General features: G+C 44.3%; 1 protein-coding gene across 1 annotated transcript in view; it reads right to left on the minus strand.

The window, feature by feature from the left end:
- Positions 1-2,972: 2,972 nt before the first annotated feature.
- Positions 2,973-20,435, minus strand: part of LOC121549654 (activin receptor type-2B) — a 61,475-nt gene continuing 44,012 nt past the window's right edge. The window contains exons 5-11 of the mRNA XM_041861443.2: positions 19,901-20,047; positions 19,658-19,801; positions 8,716-8,864; positions 6,432-6,546; positions 6,033-6,171; positions 5,689-5,819; positions 2,973-5,511 (exon numbers count right to left, since the gene is read on the minus strand). Of these exons, the coding sequence (XP_041717377.1) occupies positions 5,317-5,511; positions 5,689-5,819; positions 6,033-6,171; positions 6,432-6,546; positions 8,716-8,864; positions 19,658-19,801; positions 19,901-20,047 (1,020 nt within the window). The 3' untranslated portion in view covers positions 2,973-5,316. The remainder of the gene's footprint in view (positions 5,512-5,688; positions 5,820-6,032; positions 6,172-6,431; positions 6,547-8,715; positions 8,865-19,657; positions 19,802-19,900; positions 20,048-20,435) is intronic.

Below are 20,435 nucleotides of genomic sequence, written 5' to 3' on the forward strand. Positions count from 1 at the left end.
GAGCCAATCCTCCTATAGCTCCTCCCACCAGCCTCCTCTGGTCCAATGCACTAAAGCTCAAATATTCTTTTGGAAAGACCTATGTTAAATCCAGCTCCCATTCCATCTCATCCTGGCCCTAAGCTCTCAGATGAAAGACTCAACTAGAGAGACGGTAGAATCCTTAAAATGGCACCAGAGTAAAAATCCAGACAATGATGAAAGACTAGAGTAACACTTGCCTTTCCCATCGTGGCTAAAACTTTAAAACCTCAGATTGGTATTGTAGAACTCATCATAACACTGACCAACAAAATAGAAAGAAGTGCATCGAGACCACTATTTGGAAAGAAACCTTTGAGATTTAAATTTTGAATTCTAACAACTCACTTTTCAGACCTTACCCCCTGCACTGGCTCTCCCTCATCAAAAGCATCCACTTAACTCCTGAAAAAGGTGGTAAAAAGGTCATAGCAGGTGAAATAAAGGCCAAAACGTCAGATTACTTTCTCTAGCTTCTCAAATCATCAAAGTCAAAGGGTCAAACTGGCAGATAAAGGTTTTGTCTCCACTGTTACAAATGTTAACAGCAAAGTGAGACAACCTGGTCTCAGAGCATTTCGTATTATTCGGTACATAAAACCGAGACATCCATTTAGTATGATGTTTGGTATGTAACCATACCAAACGTAACATATCATACTGATTTGAGTGTCCCGGATTTACATTTACTATGTCACATCTAGTCAATGAGACCAGGCTGAGTGAGAGAATTACCCCCCAAAAAATAGAAAAACAGAAAGACTTTGGTTCCCTCTTGCAGACTTAGGTGCAAGGGATTTGGCTACATGTTTAAAGGTCTGACTGAATAAAAGGTGAAGGCCTATCATAACTCAACGAGCACTATGACCAAGACAATGACTTGGGATCGATAAACCAACCTTCGTCTTGACAACAACAAAGCACATTTTCAACAAGACGTTGAGGTTGGTCGCTAGTTCAAGGGCCTATTACAGTACTTATGAGGTCAGAAAGAATATGTAGAACTATTGCTGTAGATATTGCTTGCTACATTTTACATCCAAACTGGCAATTTCTTGATCCCGTTACATTTATAGCAGAAGTACAGTAAAAAATACTTCTACATCAAACACTAACCTGATCATTTGACAAACATAACCTTGATTTGCTAACAAGGCATCGAAGTCAAACCAATAATACCTCTGTCCTGGTTACTGATAAAATGGTGGGAAGTCAATCCAGAGAAACTACAAAGAGCTGAATGAGTGTGCTTCCTTGTCAGAATAAGGACTTGCTGTTTTCTTGCCCTCTAACACAGGGAAAGAGGGGCTCCTTGAAAAGTAGTGTCTTTACAGACCGAAATACTTGTTCAAGTTTCCTAACCACAAAAGCTTAAATAAAGCTAGCTATGGTTTCACTTACTCCAAGCAACCCGATCGCAGCGATCCGCGGGCCCACGTCAAACACTGGGGTTTCATGATGACAAGAGATTGTAGTTATGAGGCTCTCCATGCTCTCGCTTCTCCATGGGTATAACTAAAACCCTCTGAATCCCTCTGCGCACATGGTTCCACTTACACATGTGGAACGCTGCTGACAGATCTAGAACCTTAAAAACGCATGGCAGAGCGAACAATAACTTATAACAATAACTCTCCTCTGTAGGGTGTAGGGTTTTTAAGAAGCTGAGGCCGCTGCAGTGCCTCGTCAGTCAATGTGAAAGGAGAATCCGGGGACAATAACCTATAATCTCTTGGTATTCATTTAGTATTTTCCGTATAAACGCTTTCTTTTTTATCACGGAATGGGATAAGTCATTAAATACATTTTAAAAGCAATGACAAACCCAAGATACACTATAAATACAAAAGTATGTGGACACCCCTTCAAATTAGTGAATTCGGCTATTTCAGCAGCATCCGTTGCTGACAGGTATAGAAAATCGAGCGCACAGCCATGTACTCTCCATAGACAAACACTGGCAGTAGAATAGCCTTACTGAAGAGCTCAGTGACTTTCAACGTGTCACCGTCATAGGATGCCACCTTCCCAACAAGTCAGTTCATCAAATTTCTGCCCTGCTAATGTGAAGTGGAAACATCTCAGAGCAACAACGGCTCAACCGTGAAGTGGTAGGCCACACAAGTTCACAGAACGGGACCGCCGAGTGCTGAAGCGCGTAGCATGTAAAAATCGTCTGTCCATGGTTGCAACACTCACTACCAAGTTCCAAACTGCCTCTGGAAGCAACGTCAGCACAATAACTGTCGTCGGGAGCATCATGAAATGGGTTTCCATGGCCGAGCAGCCGCACACAAGCCTAAGATCACCATGCGAGAAATGCCAAGTGTCGGCTGGAGTGGAGTTAAGCTCGGCGTCATTGGACTCTGGAGCAGTGGAAATGCGTTTTTTGAAGTGATGAATCACGCTTCACCATCTGGCAGTCTGACTGACAAATCTGGGTTTGGCGGATGCCAGGAGAACGCTACCTGCTCCAATGCATAGCGCCAACTATAAAGTTTGGTGAAGGAGGAATAATGGTCTGGGGCTGTTTTTCATGGTTCAGGCCGCTTAGTTCCACTGAAGGGAATTCTTAACGCTACAGCACACATTCTAGACGATTCTGTGCTTCCAACTTTGTGGCAACAGTTTGGGGAAGGTCCTTTCCTGTTTCAGCATGACAATGCCCCCATGCACAACGCGAGGTCCATACAGAAATGGTTTATCGAGATCGGTGTGGAAGAACTTGACTGGCCTGCAAAGAGCCCTGACCTCAACCCCATCGAACACCTTTGGGATGAATTGGAACGCCGAATGCGAGCCAGGTCTAATCGACCAACATCAGTGCCCGACCTCACTAACGCTTGTGGCTGAATGGAAGCAAGTCCCCGCATCAATGTTCCAACATCTAGTGGAAAGCCTTCCCAGAAGAGTGGAGGCTGTTATAGCAGCAAAGGGGGGACCAATCCATATTAATGCCCATGATTTTGGAATGAGATGTTTGACGAGCATGTGTCCACATACTTTTGGCCATGTAGTGTATATCGTAGGGTATGCAAAAATATTACTGGTCAGACACGGTGGTGGATGGATATTTGTTTTTTGGGAGGAAAAACCAAATACAGGTTCAATGTCCTTTTAGGTAACGGAGAGGAAAAGATGAGTTGAGGAAAAAGCCTGCACAAATTATGAATAATGCTCAGGCGTCATACTGTATATAGGTAGAATTCTACAACTGTATACAGCCATTTACAAGATGTTCTTTCATTTATACAACATGACACGGTAGCACTTCTTTAAAAGATTTTGGACATTGTATCTTCCAAAATTCCCTAATCATAAAAGCCAAATAAACTCATACCTACTACAAGTCAACACAACTAACAAAATATAGAACAGAACTCATACACATAGAAAAATCTGAGGTATTTCTGGTTTGAGGTGGTCTGTGGTTCATGAACAATATATATATTTTTTAGTGTTTTCGTTTATGTTCTATATCTACTAGATTTTATTGTTTGTGTTCTTCTCTTTCACATCGGAAGCCTTGTCATCTCTACCAACATACTTTTGCTCTTGTATGCACGTTTAGTTAAATCTACTGAGATTTGTATGTGTGTGTAATGCACTGAAAAAAAAGGAACACACAGAAATATATTCATCTTTGAGCTGAAACAGCAGCATTGTGGACATTCACTGTTACATTACGACATAGGGAAATGTGGTTTCTTGCGTGTGACTTTTAAGACAAAAAAAAGGTTCATTGTTTGTTATTTTTTGTTATTTTGATCTTCTAATGATCGAGAACGTGTAACCAATCTGAATGAAGTGAAGTTTAAATAGGTTGTTACGCTTGGTGCCCTGTCGAAAACCTTTCTACAATGCAGGACCTACCCGGTCAAAACTCAAAGTTTGGTCCCTGTGAGAAAGAGGTAAATAATGACGGGACCAGGCAGTGACGCTTCAACTGTACTCCGCCCTCCCTCCCTCCCGACACTAGTGAAGGATATAGGCTTTTGCTGAGCCCTAAGATGGACCTCTGTGGATAGAGTCTAGGGCCTTAGCTGCCAATGTCCAATACACTCACTGAAATAAAAGATAAGAAATAACAGAACAAAAAGACAATACAAAATAAAAGGGAAACATTTAACTCATCTTCAGCTATTTCCTGCTGAACCTTTTTTTCCATGGTCTTAATCTCCTCCCTCTCCACTATGCACTCATACACTCTCACAGCAAAAATAGTCACACGCAAACACACAACACGCATTCATTCTCACACCCGAAATGCATACATATCTTCACCATGGTCTTGCACCTATTGTGGTTTTCATAGTTTAGTGTTTTTGTAGTTGTTTGGGCACCGTCCATGTTTAGACCGTTTTGATCTCAGCTAAAAAGGTTTGAACCATGTCAGAAAAGCCCCTCCCACCAAAGTTTTCCCCGCCCTACCCATCAAAGGCGGTGGTTGTGGCTCTCGCCCTACTTTACGGGACGCATTGCGATATCACCTTAAATCATAATCTCCTGACCCCTTGAGACTGGTTACCTGAGAAGTAGCTCCGTACCAAACAAAATGCACTATCCAGATGATGTGGGAAGAAAGCCATTTTTTCTTTTGAACTTTTCAACATCCACTCATTAATATGCTTTAGTCAACCCCATTCAGAGTCACCAGTATGAACATAGCAAAAACCAAAAAGAAATAAGTCCAGTTGCCTTCCACTTTTCCCTGTGTTCTAGAGACACCCGTTAGTTCCGAAGGTTTGTATAGCACACTGTCGGAAAGGAGAGGTTTTCTGAAAACATAAATCCCTTGAGGAAGGTTAGTTGTGTGTAAGTCTTAATGTTCCTACAAGGTTTTTGCAGCATTGTTGTATTGTCCAACATGGTAGATGGTTGCTTAGTTGGTTGGTTTTGTCACAGGCAATCCTGACCAGAAGACAGAAAGAGGAACAAACTAAACCCAAAGAAACGGCTGAGAGCTGAAAACGGTTGAGGTACCTGCGCCATGTCAGCATTCATAAGTCGGCACCTGAATGCACTTTTGAATTTCACTTTTTATTTTTTCTTTCTTGTCCTCTCTTGATAAAAACACAGAAGAGAAGAAGTAATATTGATCCGATTGGAAAGAAAATAACAATAATAATAAATGTTTTTTAAAAAATGTCCGGATAAAACAGCAGCTGCATTCATGTGTTTTTTTTTCTTTTCTGAGATCCGCTGAGGCTGAAGAAGAAGAAAAGGCTGTTTTGTTTGCTTGCTTGTTGTCGCTCTGCGTTGGGTGGGTGGGTGTTGGTAGGGTGAGGTTGGGACTCAGATACTGGACTCTTTGGGTGGCAAGTCCACGTTGGTGACAGAGGTCACCATTGAGACCAGGCAGTCTGAGGTAGGGGGGCTGGTCAGCCGGCGGATCTGCGAGATGCGCTCCTCCACGCAGCCGGCCGAAAGGCGCGCCTCCGCGTCATGGTCCCAGCACTCCTCTATAGTCTCACACATTGACTCCAGGCCCTGGGAGACACATCAGTTAGGACATGAACATCTCAGCACTTAACTAAACATGTTTATGCGTTGAAGTCACGCCTGGGTGACATATTGTGGGAAATGTGAATCAAACTGTACTGCTGTAAGGACATCCCAGTATTGACCTACGGCTTTCTTAGTTGGAGACAGAGCTGGCATACTCACAGCGTGTTTGAGCCAGCAGTCCTTGAAGACCGGCCTCATCTTTTTGTGGACCACCACGTCCTGTAAGTCCTCCAGGGACGGGTGCTGGCCGATCTCCTCCTCAAACGGCAGCATGTACTCATCCACTGGGCCTGACCATACAACACAATAGCAACGTCTTAGCATGGAACCCCAATAGGCTATGCTATGTTGTTACCCACAAGCTATCAACATTCTTGTGTTCTCATTTGTCAATTACACTGCATTAAAAGTTCTCAGCCTGATTCCAATGTGGTATGATTGACGATAAATCGGCAAGTATGATCCTGTGTGTGTGTGTGTGTGTGTGTTAGTGTGTGACTCACCATCGGCCGCCTTGCAGCGTGACACCAGCTCCCACAGCACCAGGCCCATGGAGTACATGTCTATCCTGAGGAAGGCATCCCGCTGGAAGTTAATGGCCCCTTCCAGGACCTCCGGCGCCATGTAGCGCCTGGTACCCACCTGGATGGACAAAACGCTGTCAGACAAGGTCCCCTACACACACAAGCGGATGCACATGCACTCACACACTTCATTTTCCTTGTCATGTGAGTACATGAGCTAGCTTTAAAGCAGTGTCTCCATGATGTTCTTTGTTCACAGTTAGTATGATCGATTTACTTGTCTGAAATAGGTCCCTGATTCTTGTTCACTGGTCAAAAGTAGTCAACTCTATGGGGAATGGGGCGCCATTTGGGACGGACTGATGGTGACCCACTCACCTGGCCGTGAGTGTCCCCTGGGGGCTTGCCCGGCTCAAACCGCACCGCCAGCCCAAAGTCTCCGATGATGGCCGTCAGGTCCGTCCGCAGCATCACGTTCTTACTCTTGAAGTCCCTGGAGGGGAGAAGGAAGAGAGGATGGGGGTTCAGTGATGGTGTGTAGCAGGGCTACTGAACTACATGGCAGCAGGGCTACTGAACTACGCGGCAGCAGGGCTACTGAACTACACCAGCAGCAGGGCTAATGAACTACACCAGCAGCAGGGCTAATGAACTACACGGCAGCAGGGCTACTGAACTACACAGCATCAGGGCTACTGAACTACACGGCAGCAGGGCTACTGAACTACACGGCAGCAGGGCTAATGAACTACACGGCAGCAGGGCTATTGAACTACACGGCAGCAGGGCTAATGAACTACACGGCAGCAGGGCTACTGAACTACACGGCAGCAGGGCTAATGAACTACACGGCAGCAGGGCTACTGAACTAATCGGCAGCAGGGCTACTGAACTAATCGGCAGCAGGGCTACTGAACTACACGGCAGCAGGGCTACTGAACTACACGGCAGCAGGGCTACTGAACTACACGGCATCAGGGCTATTGAACTACACGGCATCAGGGCTATTTAACTACACGGCAGCAGGGCTAATGAACTACACGGCAGCAGGGCTATTGAACTACACGGCAGCAGGGCTATTGAACTACACGGCAGCAGGGCTATTGAACTACACGGCAGCAGGGCTACTGAACTACACGGCAGCAGGGCTATTGAACTACACGGCAGCAGGGCTACTGAACTACACGGCAGCAGGGCTATTTAACTACACGGCAGCAGGGCTATTTAACTACACGGCAGCAGGGCTATTGAACTACACGGCAGCAGGGCTATTGAACTACACGGCAGCAGGGCTATTGAACTACACGGCAGCAGGGCTAATGAACTACACGGCAGCAGGGCTAATGAACTACACAGCAGCAGGGCTATTTAACTACACGGCAGCAGGGCTATTTAACTACACGGCAGCAGGGCTATTTAACTACACGGCAGCAGGGCTATTTAACTACACGGCAGCAGGGCTACCGAACTAATCGGCAGCAGGGCTACTGAACTATTCGGCAGCAGGGCTACTGAACTACACGGCAGAAGGGTTATAGAACTACACGGCAGCAGGGTTATAGAACTACACGGCAGCAGGGCTATTTAACTACACGTCAGCATGGCTATTGAACTACACGGCACAACGTAGCAAAAATATTTGCGGCAGAAAACAGAAACGCGTTTTCTTATTGGACAAGTTCAGGTAGTACCTCCCCCATTTCAAAACGTTTTCTGCGTACTGAACCAGACCGTGTTTTTTGTTTGTTTTTTTACCCCTTTTACTCCCCAATTTCATGATATCCAATTAGTAGTTACAGACTTTTCCCATTGCTGCAACTCCCGTACGGACTCGGGAGAGGCAAAGGTCGAGAGCCATGTGTCCTCCGAAACATGACCCCGCCAAGCCGCACTGCTTCTTGACACACTGCTCGCTTAACCCAGGAGCCAGCCGCACCAATGTGTCGGAGGAAACAATACAATCTGGATGACCCTGGGCCAATTGTGCGCCGCCTCATGGGTCTCCCGGTCACGGCCGGCTGTGACACAGCCTGGGATCGAACCCGGGTCTGTAGTGACGCCTCAAGCACTGCGATGCAGACCGCTGCGCCACTCGGGAGGCCGGTTTTCTTTTCTACCAGATCAATTAACATCAGTGATTGGCCTGAGAGTTTCCTTCCCTGTTGTCCCAGGTCTGAAAAGGACCATATATAATTTAGTTGGCCCCACAACTGATTTGGGATCAGTTTGCCCTTTCGTCAAGATAGGTCTTATCCTGAACTACACACGAATAAAGAAGAAAGACCTGCTGCCAACAGAGAAAGGTTATGTCTAGATGTATGACACAGTTTAATCATAACTGAATTGAAGTGTTTTCCCAATGGCATAAACTGTAAACAATTTCATTTCCTGCAATCAAATAAAATTGCAGTCCAGAGGTTTGAGTGCTGTTAAAAGAACAGACTCCCTCAGGGATAGATGCCTCCGGATTGCAGAATGACGACACAGGTGCCCGCAGAGAGAACAAAAATTCAGCATAATCATTGCTAAGGTATAGGATTACCTTATCTTAACTTACCAGATAGGTCATCGAGAAAACAGAAACACTGCTCGAACCAGGTCCCAAATCGAATGCCTCTCTTTGTCTCTCACACACAGCAGTGCTGTCCTCGTGTGCTCTTACCTGTGAGCGATGGCCGGTTTGGGTCCCTCTCCTTTGTAGCGAGGCACGTCCTCATGCAGGTAGGCCAGCCCGCAGGCCATGGTCTCAGCGATGTGACACAGCTCAGTCCAGCTGATCGCGTTCCCTTTCAGATAGTCTGTCAGGGAACCCTGGAGTAGACACACAGGCAGGCACACACATATACAGAACGAGAGAGACAGAGACAGCAAAAGAGCGAAAGAGAGAGAGAGAGAAAAAGCGAGAGAAAGAAAGAAAGAGAGAGAAAGAGAAGTGGAGCTGTTAACAACAAGATAAAGTAAGACATCCTGAGAGCACACTAAAAAGCATTTCAATGATTGAACTGGGAAAAATATAAGTGTATTCGACTGCAGAGACAGGGTCGCTATCATTCATACATAGTTTATTGTCCGAGATCAATGAACGCCAGCCACTGCGGTCTGTCAAATCGAGTGCTATTAAACTGTAGCAAAACAACTTTTGCGGTATTGAAAATTCAACAGCGAGGAAAATGAAAAGGAAATACATCTCGGATAGGGATGGGCCCAGTTATTTGAATATCCAAACAAGTTTATATTTATTCATATATACACATACAGTGGGGGAAAAAAGTATTTAGTCAGCCACCAAAAAAGTATTTAGTCAGCCACCAATTGACCAAAAAATCCAGAAAATAACATTGTAGGATTTTTAATGAATTTATTTGCAAATTATGGTGGAAAATAAGTATTTGGTCAATAACAAAAGTTTCTCAATACTTTGTTATATACCCTTTGTTGGCAATGACACAGGTCAAACGTTTTCTGTAAGTCTTCACAAGGTTTTCACACACTGTTGCTGGTATTTTGGCCCATTCCTCTATGCAGATCTCCTCTAGAGCAGTGATGTTTTGGGGCTGTCGCTGGGCAACACAGACTTTCAACTCCCTCCAAAGATTTTCTATGGGGTTGAGATCTGGAGACTGGCTAGGCCACTCCAGGACATTGAAATGCTTCTTACGAAGCCACTCCTTCGTTGCCCGGGCGGTGTGTTTGGGATCATTGTCATGCTGAAAGACCCAGCCACGTTTCATCTTCAATGCCCTTGCTGATGGAAGGAGGTTTTCACTCAAAATCTCACGATACATGGCCCCATTCATTCTTTCCTTTACACGGATCAGTCGTCCTGGTCCCTTTGCAGAAAAACAGCCCCAAAGCATGATGTTTCCACCCCCATGCTTCACAGTAGGTATGGTGTTCTTTGGATGCAACTCAGCATTCTTTCTATTTTGGTTTCATCTGACCATATGACATTCTCCCAATCCTCTTCTGGATCATCCAAATGCACTCTAGCAAACTTCAGACGGGCCTGGACATGTACTGGCTTAAGCAGGGGGACACGTCTGGCACTGCAGGATTTGAGTCCCTGGCGGCGTAGTGTGTTACTGATGGTAGGCTTTGTTACTTTGGTCCCAGCTCTCTGCAGGTCATTCACTAGGTCCCCCCGTGTGGTTTTGGGATTTTTGCTCACCGTTCTTGTGATCATTTTGACCCCACGGGGTGAGATCTAGCGTGGAGCCCCAGATCGAGGGAGATTATCAGTGGTCTTGTATGTCTTCCATTTCCTAATAATTGCTCCCACAGTTGATTTCTTCAAACCAAGCTGCTTACCTATTGCAGATTCAGTCTTCCCAGCCTGGTGCAGGTCTACAATTTTGTTTCTGGTGTCCTTTGACAGCTCTTTGGTCTTGGCCATAGTGGAGTTTGGAGTGTGACAGTTTGAGGTTGTGGACAGGTGTATTTTATACTGATAACAAGTTCAAACAGGTGCCATTAATACAGGTAATGAGTGGAGGACAGAGGAGCCTCTTAAAGAAGAAGTTACAGGTCTGTGAGAGCCAGAAATCTTGCTTGTTTGTAGGTGACCAAATACTTATTTTCCACCATAATTTGCAAATAAATTCATTAAAAAAATCCTACAATGTGATTTTCTGGAGAAAAAAATTGTCCATTTGTCTGTCATAGTTGACGTGTACTTATGATGAAAATTACAGGCCTCTCTCATCTTTTTAAGTGGGAGAACTTGCACAATTGGTGGCTGACTAAATACTTTTTTTCCCCACTGTATAGACTGATCATGTCTTTGTCAGTGGGAAAACGTACAAAATCAGCAGGGGATCAAATACTTTTTTCCCCATCACTGTATATATATATATAGTTGAAGTCGGAATTTACGTACACATTAGCCAAATACATTTAAAAACTTAGTTTTTCACAATTCCTGACATTTAATCCTAGTAAAAATTCCCTGTCTTAGGTCAGTTATTTTAAGAATGTGAAATGTCAGAATAATAGTAGAGAGAATGATTTCTTTCAGCTTTTATTTATTTCATCACATTCCCAGTGGGACAGAAGTTTACATACACTCAAGTAGTATTTGGTAGCATTGCCTTTAAATTGCTTAACTTGGGTCAAACGTTTCGGGTAGCCTTCCACAAGCTTCCCACAATAAGTTAGGTGAATTTTGGCCCATTCCTCCTGACAGAGCTGGTGTAACTGAGTCAGGTTTGTATGCCTCCTAGCTCGCACATGCTTTTTTCTGCCCACAAATGTTCTATAGGCTTGAGGTCAGGGCTTTGTGATGGCCACTCCAATACCTTGACTTTGTTGTCCTTAAGCCATTTTGCCACAACTTTGGAAGTCTTGGGGTCATTGTCCATTCGAAAGACCCATTTGCGACCAAGCTTTAACTTCCTGACTGATGTCTTGAGATGTTGCTTCAATATATCCACATCATTTTCCTTCCTCATGATGCCATTCATTTTGTGAAGTGCACCAGTCCCTCCTGCACCAAAGCAACCACGCATGATGCTGCCACCCCCGTGCTTCACGGTTGGGATGGTGTTCTTCAGCTTGAAAGCATCCCCCTTTTTCCTCCAAACATAACGATGGTCATTATGGCCAAACAGTTCTATTTTTGTTTCATCAGACCAGAGGACATTTCTCCAAAAAGTAAGATCTTTGTCCCCATGTGCAGTTGCAAACCATAGTCTGGCTTTTTTTATGGCGGTTTTGGAGCAGTGGCTTCTTCCTTGCTGAGCGGCCATTCAGGTTATGTCGATATAGCACTAGTTTTACTGTGGATATAGATACTTTTGTACCCGTTTCCTCCAGCATCTTCACAAAGTACTTTGCTGTTGTTCTGGGATTGCTTTGCACTTTTTCGCACCAAAGTACGTTAATCTCTAGGAGACAGAACGCATCTCCTTTCTGAGCGGTATGATGGCTGCGTGATCCCATGGTGTTTATACTTGCATACTATTGTTTGTACCTTCAGGCGTTTGGAAATTGCTCCCAAGGATGAACCAGACTTGTGGAGGTCTAAAATGTTTTTCTGAGGTTTTGGCTGATTTATTTTGATTTTCCCATGATGTCAAGCAAAGAGGCACTGAGTTTGATGTCAATTAGCCTATCAGAAGCTTCTAAAGTCATGACATCATTTTCTGGAATTTTCCAAGCTGTTTAAAGGCAAAGTCAACTTAGTGTATGTAAACGTCTGACCCACTGGAATTGTGATACAGTTAATTATAAGTGAAATAATCTGTCTGTAAACAATTGTTGTAAAAATTACTTGTGTCATGCACAACGTAGATGTCCTAACCGACTTGCCAAAACTATAGTTTGTTAACAAGAAATTTGTGGAATGGTTGAAAAACGAGTTTTAATGACTCCAACCTAAGTGTATGTAAACTTCCGACTTCAACTGTGTATATGTGTATATATATATATAGGTCTATTTTAATGAAAAGGCTTTGTCTAAAATATGACATTGCTACATACAAGGACTGACCATGACATTCGACATTTTTATAAAACAGTTTTATGACCGTTTTTATGAGTGCGCCACATAAAAAAGACCCGGTAGCCTACACACTTTTCATGCGTTTAGCTTGTTATTGTCGGTCAATCACAGCGGCGCTACAGTCAGAGGTTCCATGCGTAGCAAGTGAAGTGAGAGAATTACAATAACATAATTAAATCGGCTAAATGAGAAGGAGTAGGCTACAATGATCATCCAACAGGTAGGCTGTTGTTTAATATGAATAGAGTTGTTGTAGACAAGGTCGGGGACCCGCTATGCCCTCTGACGAACCATCAAACAGGCAAAGAGTCAATACTGGACTAAGATGTAATCGTACTACACCCGCTTTGACACTTGTCGGATGTGGCAGGGCTTGAAAACTATTACAGACTACAAAAGGAAGCACAGCCGCGAGCAGCCCAGTGACACAAGCCTACCAGACGAGCTAAATCACTTCTATGCTCGCTTCGAGGCAAGCAACACTGAAGCATGCTGAGAGCACCAGCTGTTCCGGATGACTATGTGATCACGCTCTCCGTAGCCGATGTGAATAAGACTTTTAAGCAGGTCAACATTCACAAGGCCGCAGGGCCAGACGGATTACCAGGACGTGTACGCCGAGCATGTGCTGACCAACTGGCAAGTGTCTTCACTGACATTTTCAACATGTCCCTGACTGAGTCTGTAATACCAACATGTTTCAAGCAGACCACCATAGTCCCTGTGCCGAAGGACACTAAGATAACCTGCCTAAGTGACTACCGACCCATAGCACTGACGTCTGTAGCCATGAAGTGCTTTGAAAGGCTGGTCATGTCTCACATCAACACCATTATCCCAGAAACCCTAGACCCACTCCAATGTGCATACCGCCCCAACAGATCCACAGATGATGCAATCTCTATTGCACTCCACACTGCCCTTTCCCACCTGGACAAGAGGAACACCTACGTGAGAATGCTGTTCATAAACTACAGCTCAGCGTTCAACACCATAGTGCCCTCAAAGCTCATCACTAAGCTAAGCATCCTGGGACTAAACACCTCCCTCTGCAACTGGATCCTGGACTTCCTGACGGGCCGCCCCCAGGTTGTAAGGGTAGGTAACAACACATCTGCCACGCTGATCCTCAACACGGGGGCCCCTCAGGGGTGCATGCTCAGTCCCCTCCTGTTCACCCATGACTGCATGGCCAGGCACGACTCCAACACCATCATTAAGTTTGCTGACGACACAACAGTGGTAGGCCTGATCACCGACAACGATGAGACAGCCTATAGGGAGGAGGTCAGAGACCTGGCCGTGTGGTGCCAGGATAACAACCTCTCCCTCAACGTGATCAAGACAAAAGAGATGATTGTGGACTACAGGAAGAAAAAGAGGACTGAGTACGCCCCCATTTTCATCGACGGGGCTGTAGTGGAACAGGTTGAGAGCTTCAAGTTCCTTGGTGTCCACATCACCAACAAACTATTATGGTCCAAACACACCAAAACAGTCGTGAAGAGGGCACGACAAAGCCTATTCCCCCTCAGGAGACTGAAAAGATTTGGCATGGGTCCTCAGATCCTCAAAAAGTTATACAGCTGCACCATCGAGAGCATCCTGACTGGTTGCATCACCACCTGGTAAGGCAACTGCTCGGCCTCCGACCGCAAGGCACTACAGAGGGTAGTGTGTACGGCTCAGTACATCACTGGGGCCAAGCTTCCTGACATCCAGGACCTCTATACCAGGCGGTGTCAGAGGAAGGCCCTCAAAATTGTCAAAAACTCCAGCCACTCTAGTCATAGACTGTTCTCTCTGCTACCGCATGGCAAGCGGTACCGGAGCGCCAAGTCTAGGTCCAAAAGGCTTCTCAACAGATTCTACCCCCAAGCCATAAGACTCCTGAACAGCAAATCATTGCTACCCGGACTATTTGCACTGCCCCCCCCCACCCCCACCCCCCTCTTTTACGCTGCTGCTACTCTGTTTATTATTTATGCATAGTCACTTTAACTCTACCCACATGTACATATTACCTCAATTACCTCGACTAGCCGGTGCCCCCGCACATTGACTCTGCACCGGTACCCCCTTGTATATAGCCTCCCTACTGTTATTTTACTGCTGCTCTTTAGTTATTTGCTTTAATTTTTTTTACTTAACACTTTAAAAAATATATATCTTTAAAAAATGCATTGTTGGTTAAGCGCTTGTAAGTAAGCATTTCACTGTAATGTCTACACCTGTTGTATTCGGCGCATGTGGCAAATACAATTTGATTTGATTTGAGTGCAGCAAAATAGCCTCAACTAGCCTAGCTACTTTAGCTAGCAAGCTGGCCAACTTAGCTGGCTAGTGTAGCTAGCTTCTTGACATCGACATGATGCAATCAAAGACAGACACTACCAGATGAGAAGGTAGATAACCTATCGCAGCGACAAGTTTGTCTAACTTGTGCGAGTAGGTTGGCTACTTTCTCTGTCTCCCACCGTGTCACAACGGCCCCTGCTCCACCCTTCTGTGCTGAAACAACTACCAGAGTGCACCGCCTCTCCTGAGTTGCGCGAGAAAGTTGTCATTGAAGTAAAAAAAATATATATATATATATATATATATATATATATATACACACACACACACATATACATACAGTGGGGAGAACAAGTATTTGATACACTGCCGATTTTGCAGGTTTTCCTACTTACAAAGCATGTAGAGGTCTGTCATTTTTATCATAGGTACACTTCAACTGTGAGAGACGGAATCTAAAATAAAAATCCAGAAAATCACATTGTATGATTTTTAAGTAATTAATTTGCATTTTATTGTATGACATAAGTATTTGATACATCAGAAAAGCAGAACTTAATATTTGGTACAGAAACCGTTGTTTGCAATTACAGAGATCATACGTTTCCTGTAGGTCTTGACCAGTTTTGCACACACTGCAGCAGGGGATTTTGGCCCACTCCTCCATACCGACCTTCTCCTGATCCTTCAGGTTTCGGGGCTGTCGCTGGGCAATACGGACTTTCAGCTCCCTCCAAAGATTTTCTATTGGGTTCAGGTCTGGAGACTGGCTAGGCCACTCCAGGACCTTGAGATGCTTCTTACGGAGCCACTCCTTAGTTGCCCTGGCTGTGTGTTTCGGGTCGTTGTCATGCTGGAAGACCCAGCCACGACCCATCTTCAATGCTCTTACTGAGGGAAGGAGGTTGTTGGCCAAGATCTCGCGATACATGGCCCCATCCATCCTCCCCTCAATACGGTGCAGTCGTCCTGTCCCCTTTGCAGAAAATTATGTTTCCACCTCCATGCTTCACTGTTGGGATGGTGCTCTTGGGGTTGTACTCATCCTTCTTCTTTCTCCAAACACGGCGAGTGGAGTTTAGACCAAAAAGCTCAATTTTTGTCTCATCAGACCACATGACCTTCTCCCATTCCTCCTCTGGATCATCCAGATGGTCATTGGCAAACTTCAGACGGGCCTGGACATGCGCTGGCTTGAGTAGGGGGACCTTGCGTGCGCTGCAGGATTTTAATCCATGAAGGCGTAATGTGTTACTAATGGTTTTCTTTGAGACTGTGGTCCCAGCTCTCTTCAGGTCATTGACCAGGTCCTGCCGTGTAGTTCTGGGCTGATCCCTTACTTTCCTCATGATCATTGATGCCCCACGAGGTGAGATCTTGCATTGAGCCCCAGACCGAGGGTGATTGACCGTCATCTTGAACTTCTTCCATTTTCTAATAATTGCGCCTTCTCACCAAGCTGCTTGCCTATTGTCCTGTAGCCCATCCCAGCCTTGTGCAGGTCTACAATTTTATCCCTGATGTCCTTACACAACTCTCTGGTCTTGGCCATTGTGGAGAGGTTGGAGTCTGTTTGATTGAGTGTGTGGACAGGTGTCTTTTATACAGGTAATGAGTTCAAACAGGTGCAGTTAATACAGGTAATGAGTGGAGAACAGGAGGGCTTCTTAAAGAAAAACGAACAGGTCTGTGAGAGCCGGAATTCTTACTGGTTGGTAAGTGATCAAATACTTATGTCATGCAATAAAATGCAAATTAATTACTTAAAAATCATACAATGTGATTTTCTGGATTTTTGTTTTAGATTCCGTCTCTCACAGTTGAAGTGTACCTATGATAAAAATTACAGACCTCTACATGCTTTGTAAGTAGGAAGACCTGCAAAATCGGCAGTGTATCAAATACTTGTTCTCCCCACTGTACATACATACACACAGTACCAGTCAAGTTTGGACAAACCTACTCATTCCAGGGTTTCTTTATTTTTACTATTTTCTACATTGTAGAATAATAGTGAAGACATCAAAACTATGAAATAACACATATGGAATCATGTAGTAACCAAAAAAGTGTTAAACAAATCCAAATATATTTTATATTTGAGTTTCTTCAAAGTAGCCACCCTTTGCCTTAATGACAGCTTTGCACACTCTTGGCATTCTCTCAACCAGCTTCATGAGGTAGTCACCTGGAATGCATTTCAATTAACAGGTGTTGCTTGTTAAAAGTTAATTTGTGGAATTTCTTTCCTTCTTAATGCGGTTGAGCCAATCAGTTGTGTTGTGAGAAGGTAGGGGTGGTATACAGAAGATAGAGGAGGAGGTGTGATGGTGTGGGGGTGCTTTGCTGGTGAAACTGTCTGTGATTTATTTAGAATTTATACAACGGGTGGGTCTAATCTTGAATGCTGATTGGTTAAAACCGCATTCCAGCCTGTGTCTATTCCACAAGTTATCACCAGCTAAATCTATGACGTTAAAATGCCTATTTACACTGTTCAATCTGACTGCGCAATCCACTGTTTCATCAACCCAGTCAGGCACTTTATAAACTTGATCTCCACTATAAAAGCATCTAGACATTATCTATTATGTGGTCCTCTGTAGCTCAATTGGTAGAGCATGGCGCTTGTAATGCCAGGGTAGTGGGTTCGATCCCCGGGACCACCCATACGTAAAAATGTATGCGCACATGACTGTAAGTCACTTTGGATAAAAGCGTCTGCTAAATGGCATATTATTATTATTATTATCTCACATTTGTTTTAGACTAACATTTAGTTTTCAACAGTGGAGATTTGTATAAACCTTGCTGTCTGTCTCTCCGACATTTGCAACATTGTTTCAATATTCAAAATTCGATCTCCTGCTGTCCCATAGTATTGAACGTGTCGGGAGTCGGGACGAGACAGAATGACAGAAAGCGTTTCTCAGCCGGTCGAAATCATGAATCAGCTGGCATCATTTTTATGTATATACACAAAAAGAATGTCCATTGAAAAAAGGTAAAATGAAACGCAGCTAATTTGCAGTCTTTCCAGCTTCAGTTTGAAGTGACTGTGTTACTGTAGCTGTGTTGTTGGCCAGCTCCTCTGAACAACAGTGTCCTGACAAGTGAGCACATTCTCTATGCCAGGCGAAATCGCGCCTCATTAGCTAATTTCTATGGATGTATCCAAATAAATGTCACTAGGAAACAGCTTAAACAAACGCAAATGCAGCTACTTTGCTGTTATTCTGTTATTCTGGCGGAACTTTTTGATGTGACTGTAAGTTAGCCGTAGTTGGCTAGCTAGCAAGCACGGGATAAGAACGTTGCCAGCCAGTATGGCAATGGAACATTTAGAACGAACGACTGGGTCGCGTCCATAGATACATGACAAAAAGAACGAACGACTGAGTCACGTCTCTAGCAACCCTAGATTTGGGTGGCAGGTAGCTTAGTGGTTAAGAGCGTTGTGCCAGTAACCGAAAGGTCGCTGGTTCTAATCCCCGAGCCGACTTGGTGAAAAATCTGTCGATGTGCCCTTGAGCAAGGCACTTAACCCTAATTGCTCATGTAAGTCACTCTGGATAAGAGCGTCTGCTAAATGACTAAAATGTAAATGTAAAATGTAGATTTGTGTCGGAACTATATCTTGTGGAAGGACTAAATAGTATGAATAAATTAATCAAAATAACGTTAATGAAAATATGTTGGTAACCCGTGGTATAAAAGTGATAATGCCCTCAAAGCCGGTGTTTGTTGGATATATTGGCATTGTTTGTCGGCCCTCGTCTTCGTCTCGGGCCTAACAACACCTGTGTCAATATATCCAACAAACACCGTCTTCTCAGTCATTATCACTTAATCAAGGCACACTTAACCAGCAAGGCTACCTCAGCATTCTGCAGCGATATGCCATCCCATCTGGTTTGCGCTTAGTGGGACTATCATTTGTTTTTCAACAGGACAATGACCCAACACACCTCCAGGCTGTGTAAGGGCTATTTGACCAAGAAGGAGATTGATGGAGTGCTGCATCTGATGACCTGGCCTCCACAATTCCCCGACCTCAACCCAATTGAGATGGTTTGGGATGAGATGGACGGCAGAGTGAAGAAAAAGCAGCCAACAAGTGCTCAGCATATGTGGGAACTCCTTCAAGACTGTTGGAAAAGCATTCCTCATGAAGCTGGTTGAGAGAATGCAAAGCTGTCATCAAGGCAAAGGGTGGCTACTATTTTAATTTGTTTAACACTTTTTTGGTTACTGCATGATTCCATATGTGTTATTTCATAGTTTTGATGTCTTCACTATTATTCTACAATGTAGAAAATAGCAAAAATAAAGAAAAATCATTGAATGAGTAAGTGTGTCCAAACTTTTGACTGGTACTTTATATATATATATATATATATATATATATATATATATATATAAAAATCTTAAATATTTATTTCGACTATCTGGATATTGTAAAAATAATAATAAATACAAATATATTTTTTATAGTGAAATAATTTCAAACTCCAATTCCTACTCTTGGAGCAACAAAACAAAGCCTTCTAAGTGTCAATAAGTAAATAGTGGGTCTCTGTAGCAAGCATGATATAGAAGGCTAGAGAACATTGCTAAAGCTCAATGGAGGGACCTTGTGGAGGCTAATTGATGTAAACTAATGACCCAGACTTGAAACAGCTAGTTGTACACTTATTTGCTGAGAGATACCACAAACTGGATGTAATAATGTCATCAATTTAACTCCTCCCACCCTAACCTCCCTGCACCTTAACACCTCTCCCTCCACCCCAGTCTCCCTCCTCACCCTCTCGTGGAACTCAGAGATGAGCCACAGCTCCATCTCCAGGTTGGTCCCGCGCTTCTCTGCGGCGATGTAGCGCAGCAGGTTCTCGTGCTTCATCCCCGGCGTGAGGAACACGTCCCGCTCATTCATCCACGACTGCTTATCCTGTAGGAGGACACACACAAACAGAGTGAATGTTACATCAACGCTTCAGAGGGTACACACAAACACAGGGATCGTTACATCAACGCTTCAGCCACTTGCCTGAATGGGGAAGACCTTGACAGCCACGTATTCGTTCATCATCTGGGCCTTCCACACGCAACCGAAGCGCCCCCTTGCCTTGATCTCCAGCAACTGCAGGGGTTTGAGCCCCACCAGGGGGGAGGGAGGGGGAACTAGGCCAGGATCCTGGTAGATAAGAGGTCAGAGGTCAGTACAGGGAAACACTGGGTCATTACATTCAACAAGCCTATGAGGATCAATTGCCACTCACAACATACTTACGACTTCTATAATAACTGGAGCTTTGATATCAAATGAAAAACATGAATTCTAAAACTCTGTTGCAAAACAGTTTAACTTCAAGAAAAACAAATAAGCCCTTCTACACAATAGCTAGGGTACTGTAGATCTACACATGCAAAAAACTGACAGTAGTATACTAACAATGGTCCTATAGGAGGGACCTATATCACAGTGCAGTGGCAGCCGACTACCTCTAGATGGAGCTGATCATTAATAGAGGCTTTGCATGGCCTACTTGGCAGCTTAGGGGCTGCTAACAAGATGGCCTCCG

This window comes from Coregonus clupeaformis, chromosome 34 (genome assembly GCF_020615455.1).
Source record: "Coregonus clupeaformis isolate EN_2021a chromosome 34, ASM2061545v1, whole genome shotgun sequence".
Classification (NCBI taxonomy): Eukaryota; Metazoa; Chordata; class Actinopteri; order Salmoniformes; family Salmonidae; genus Coregonus; species Coregonus clupeaformis.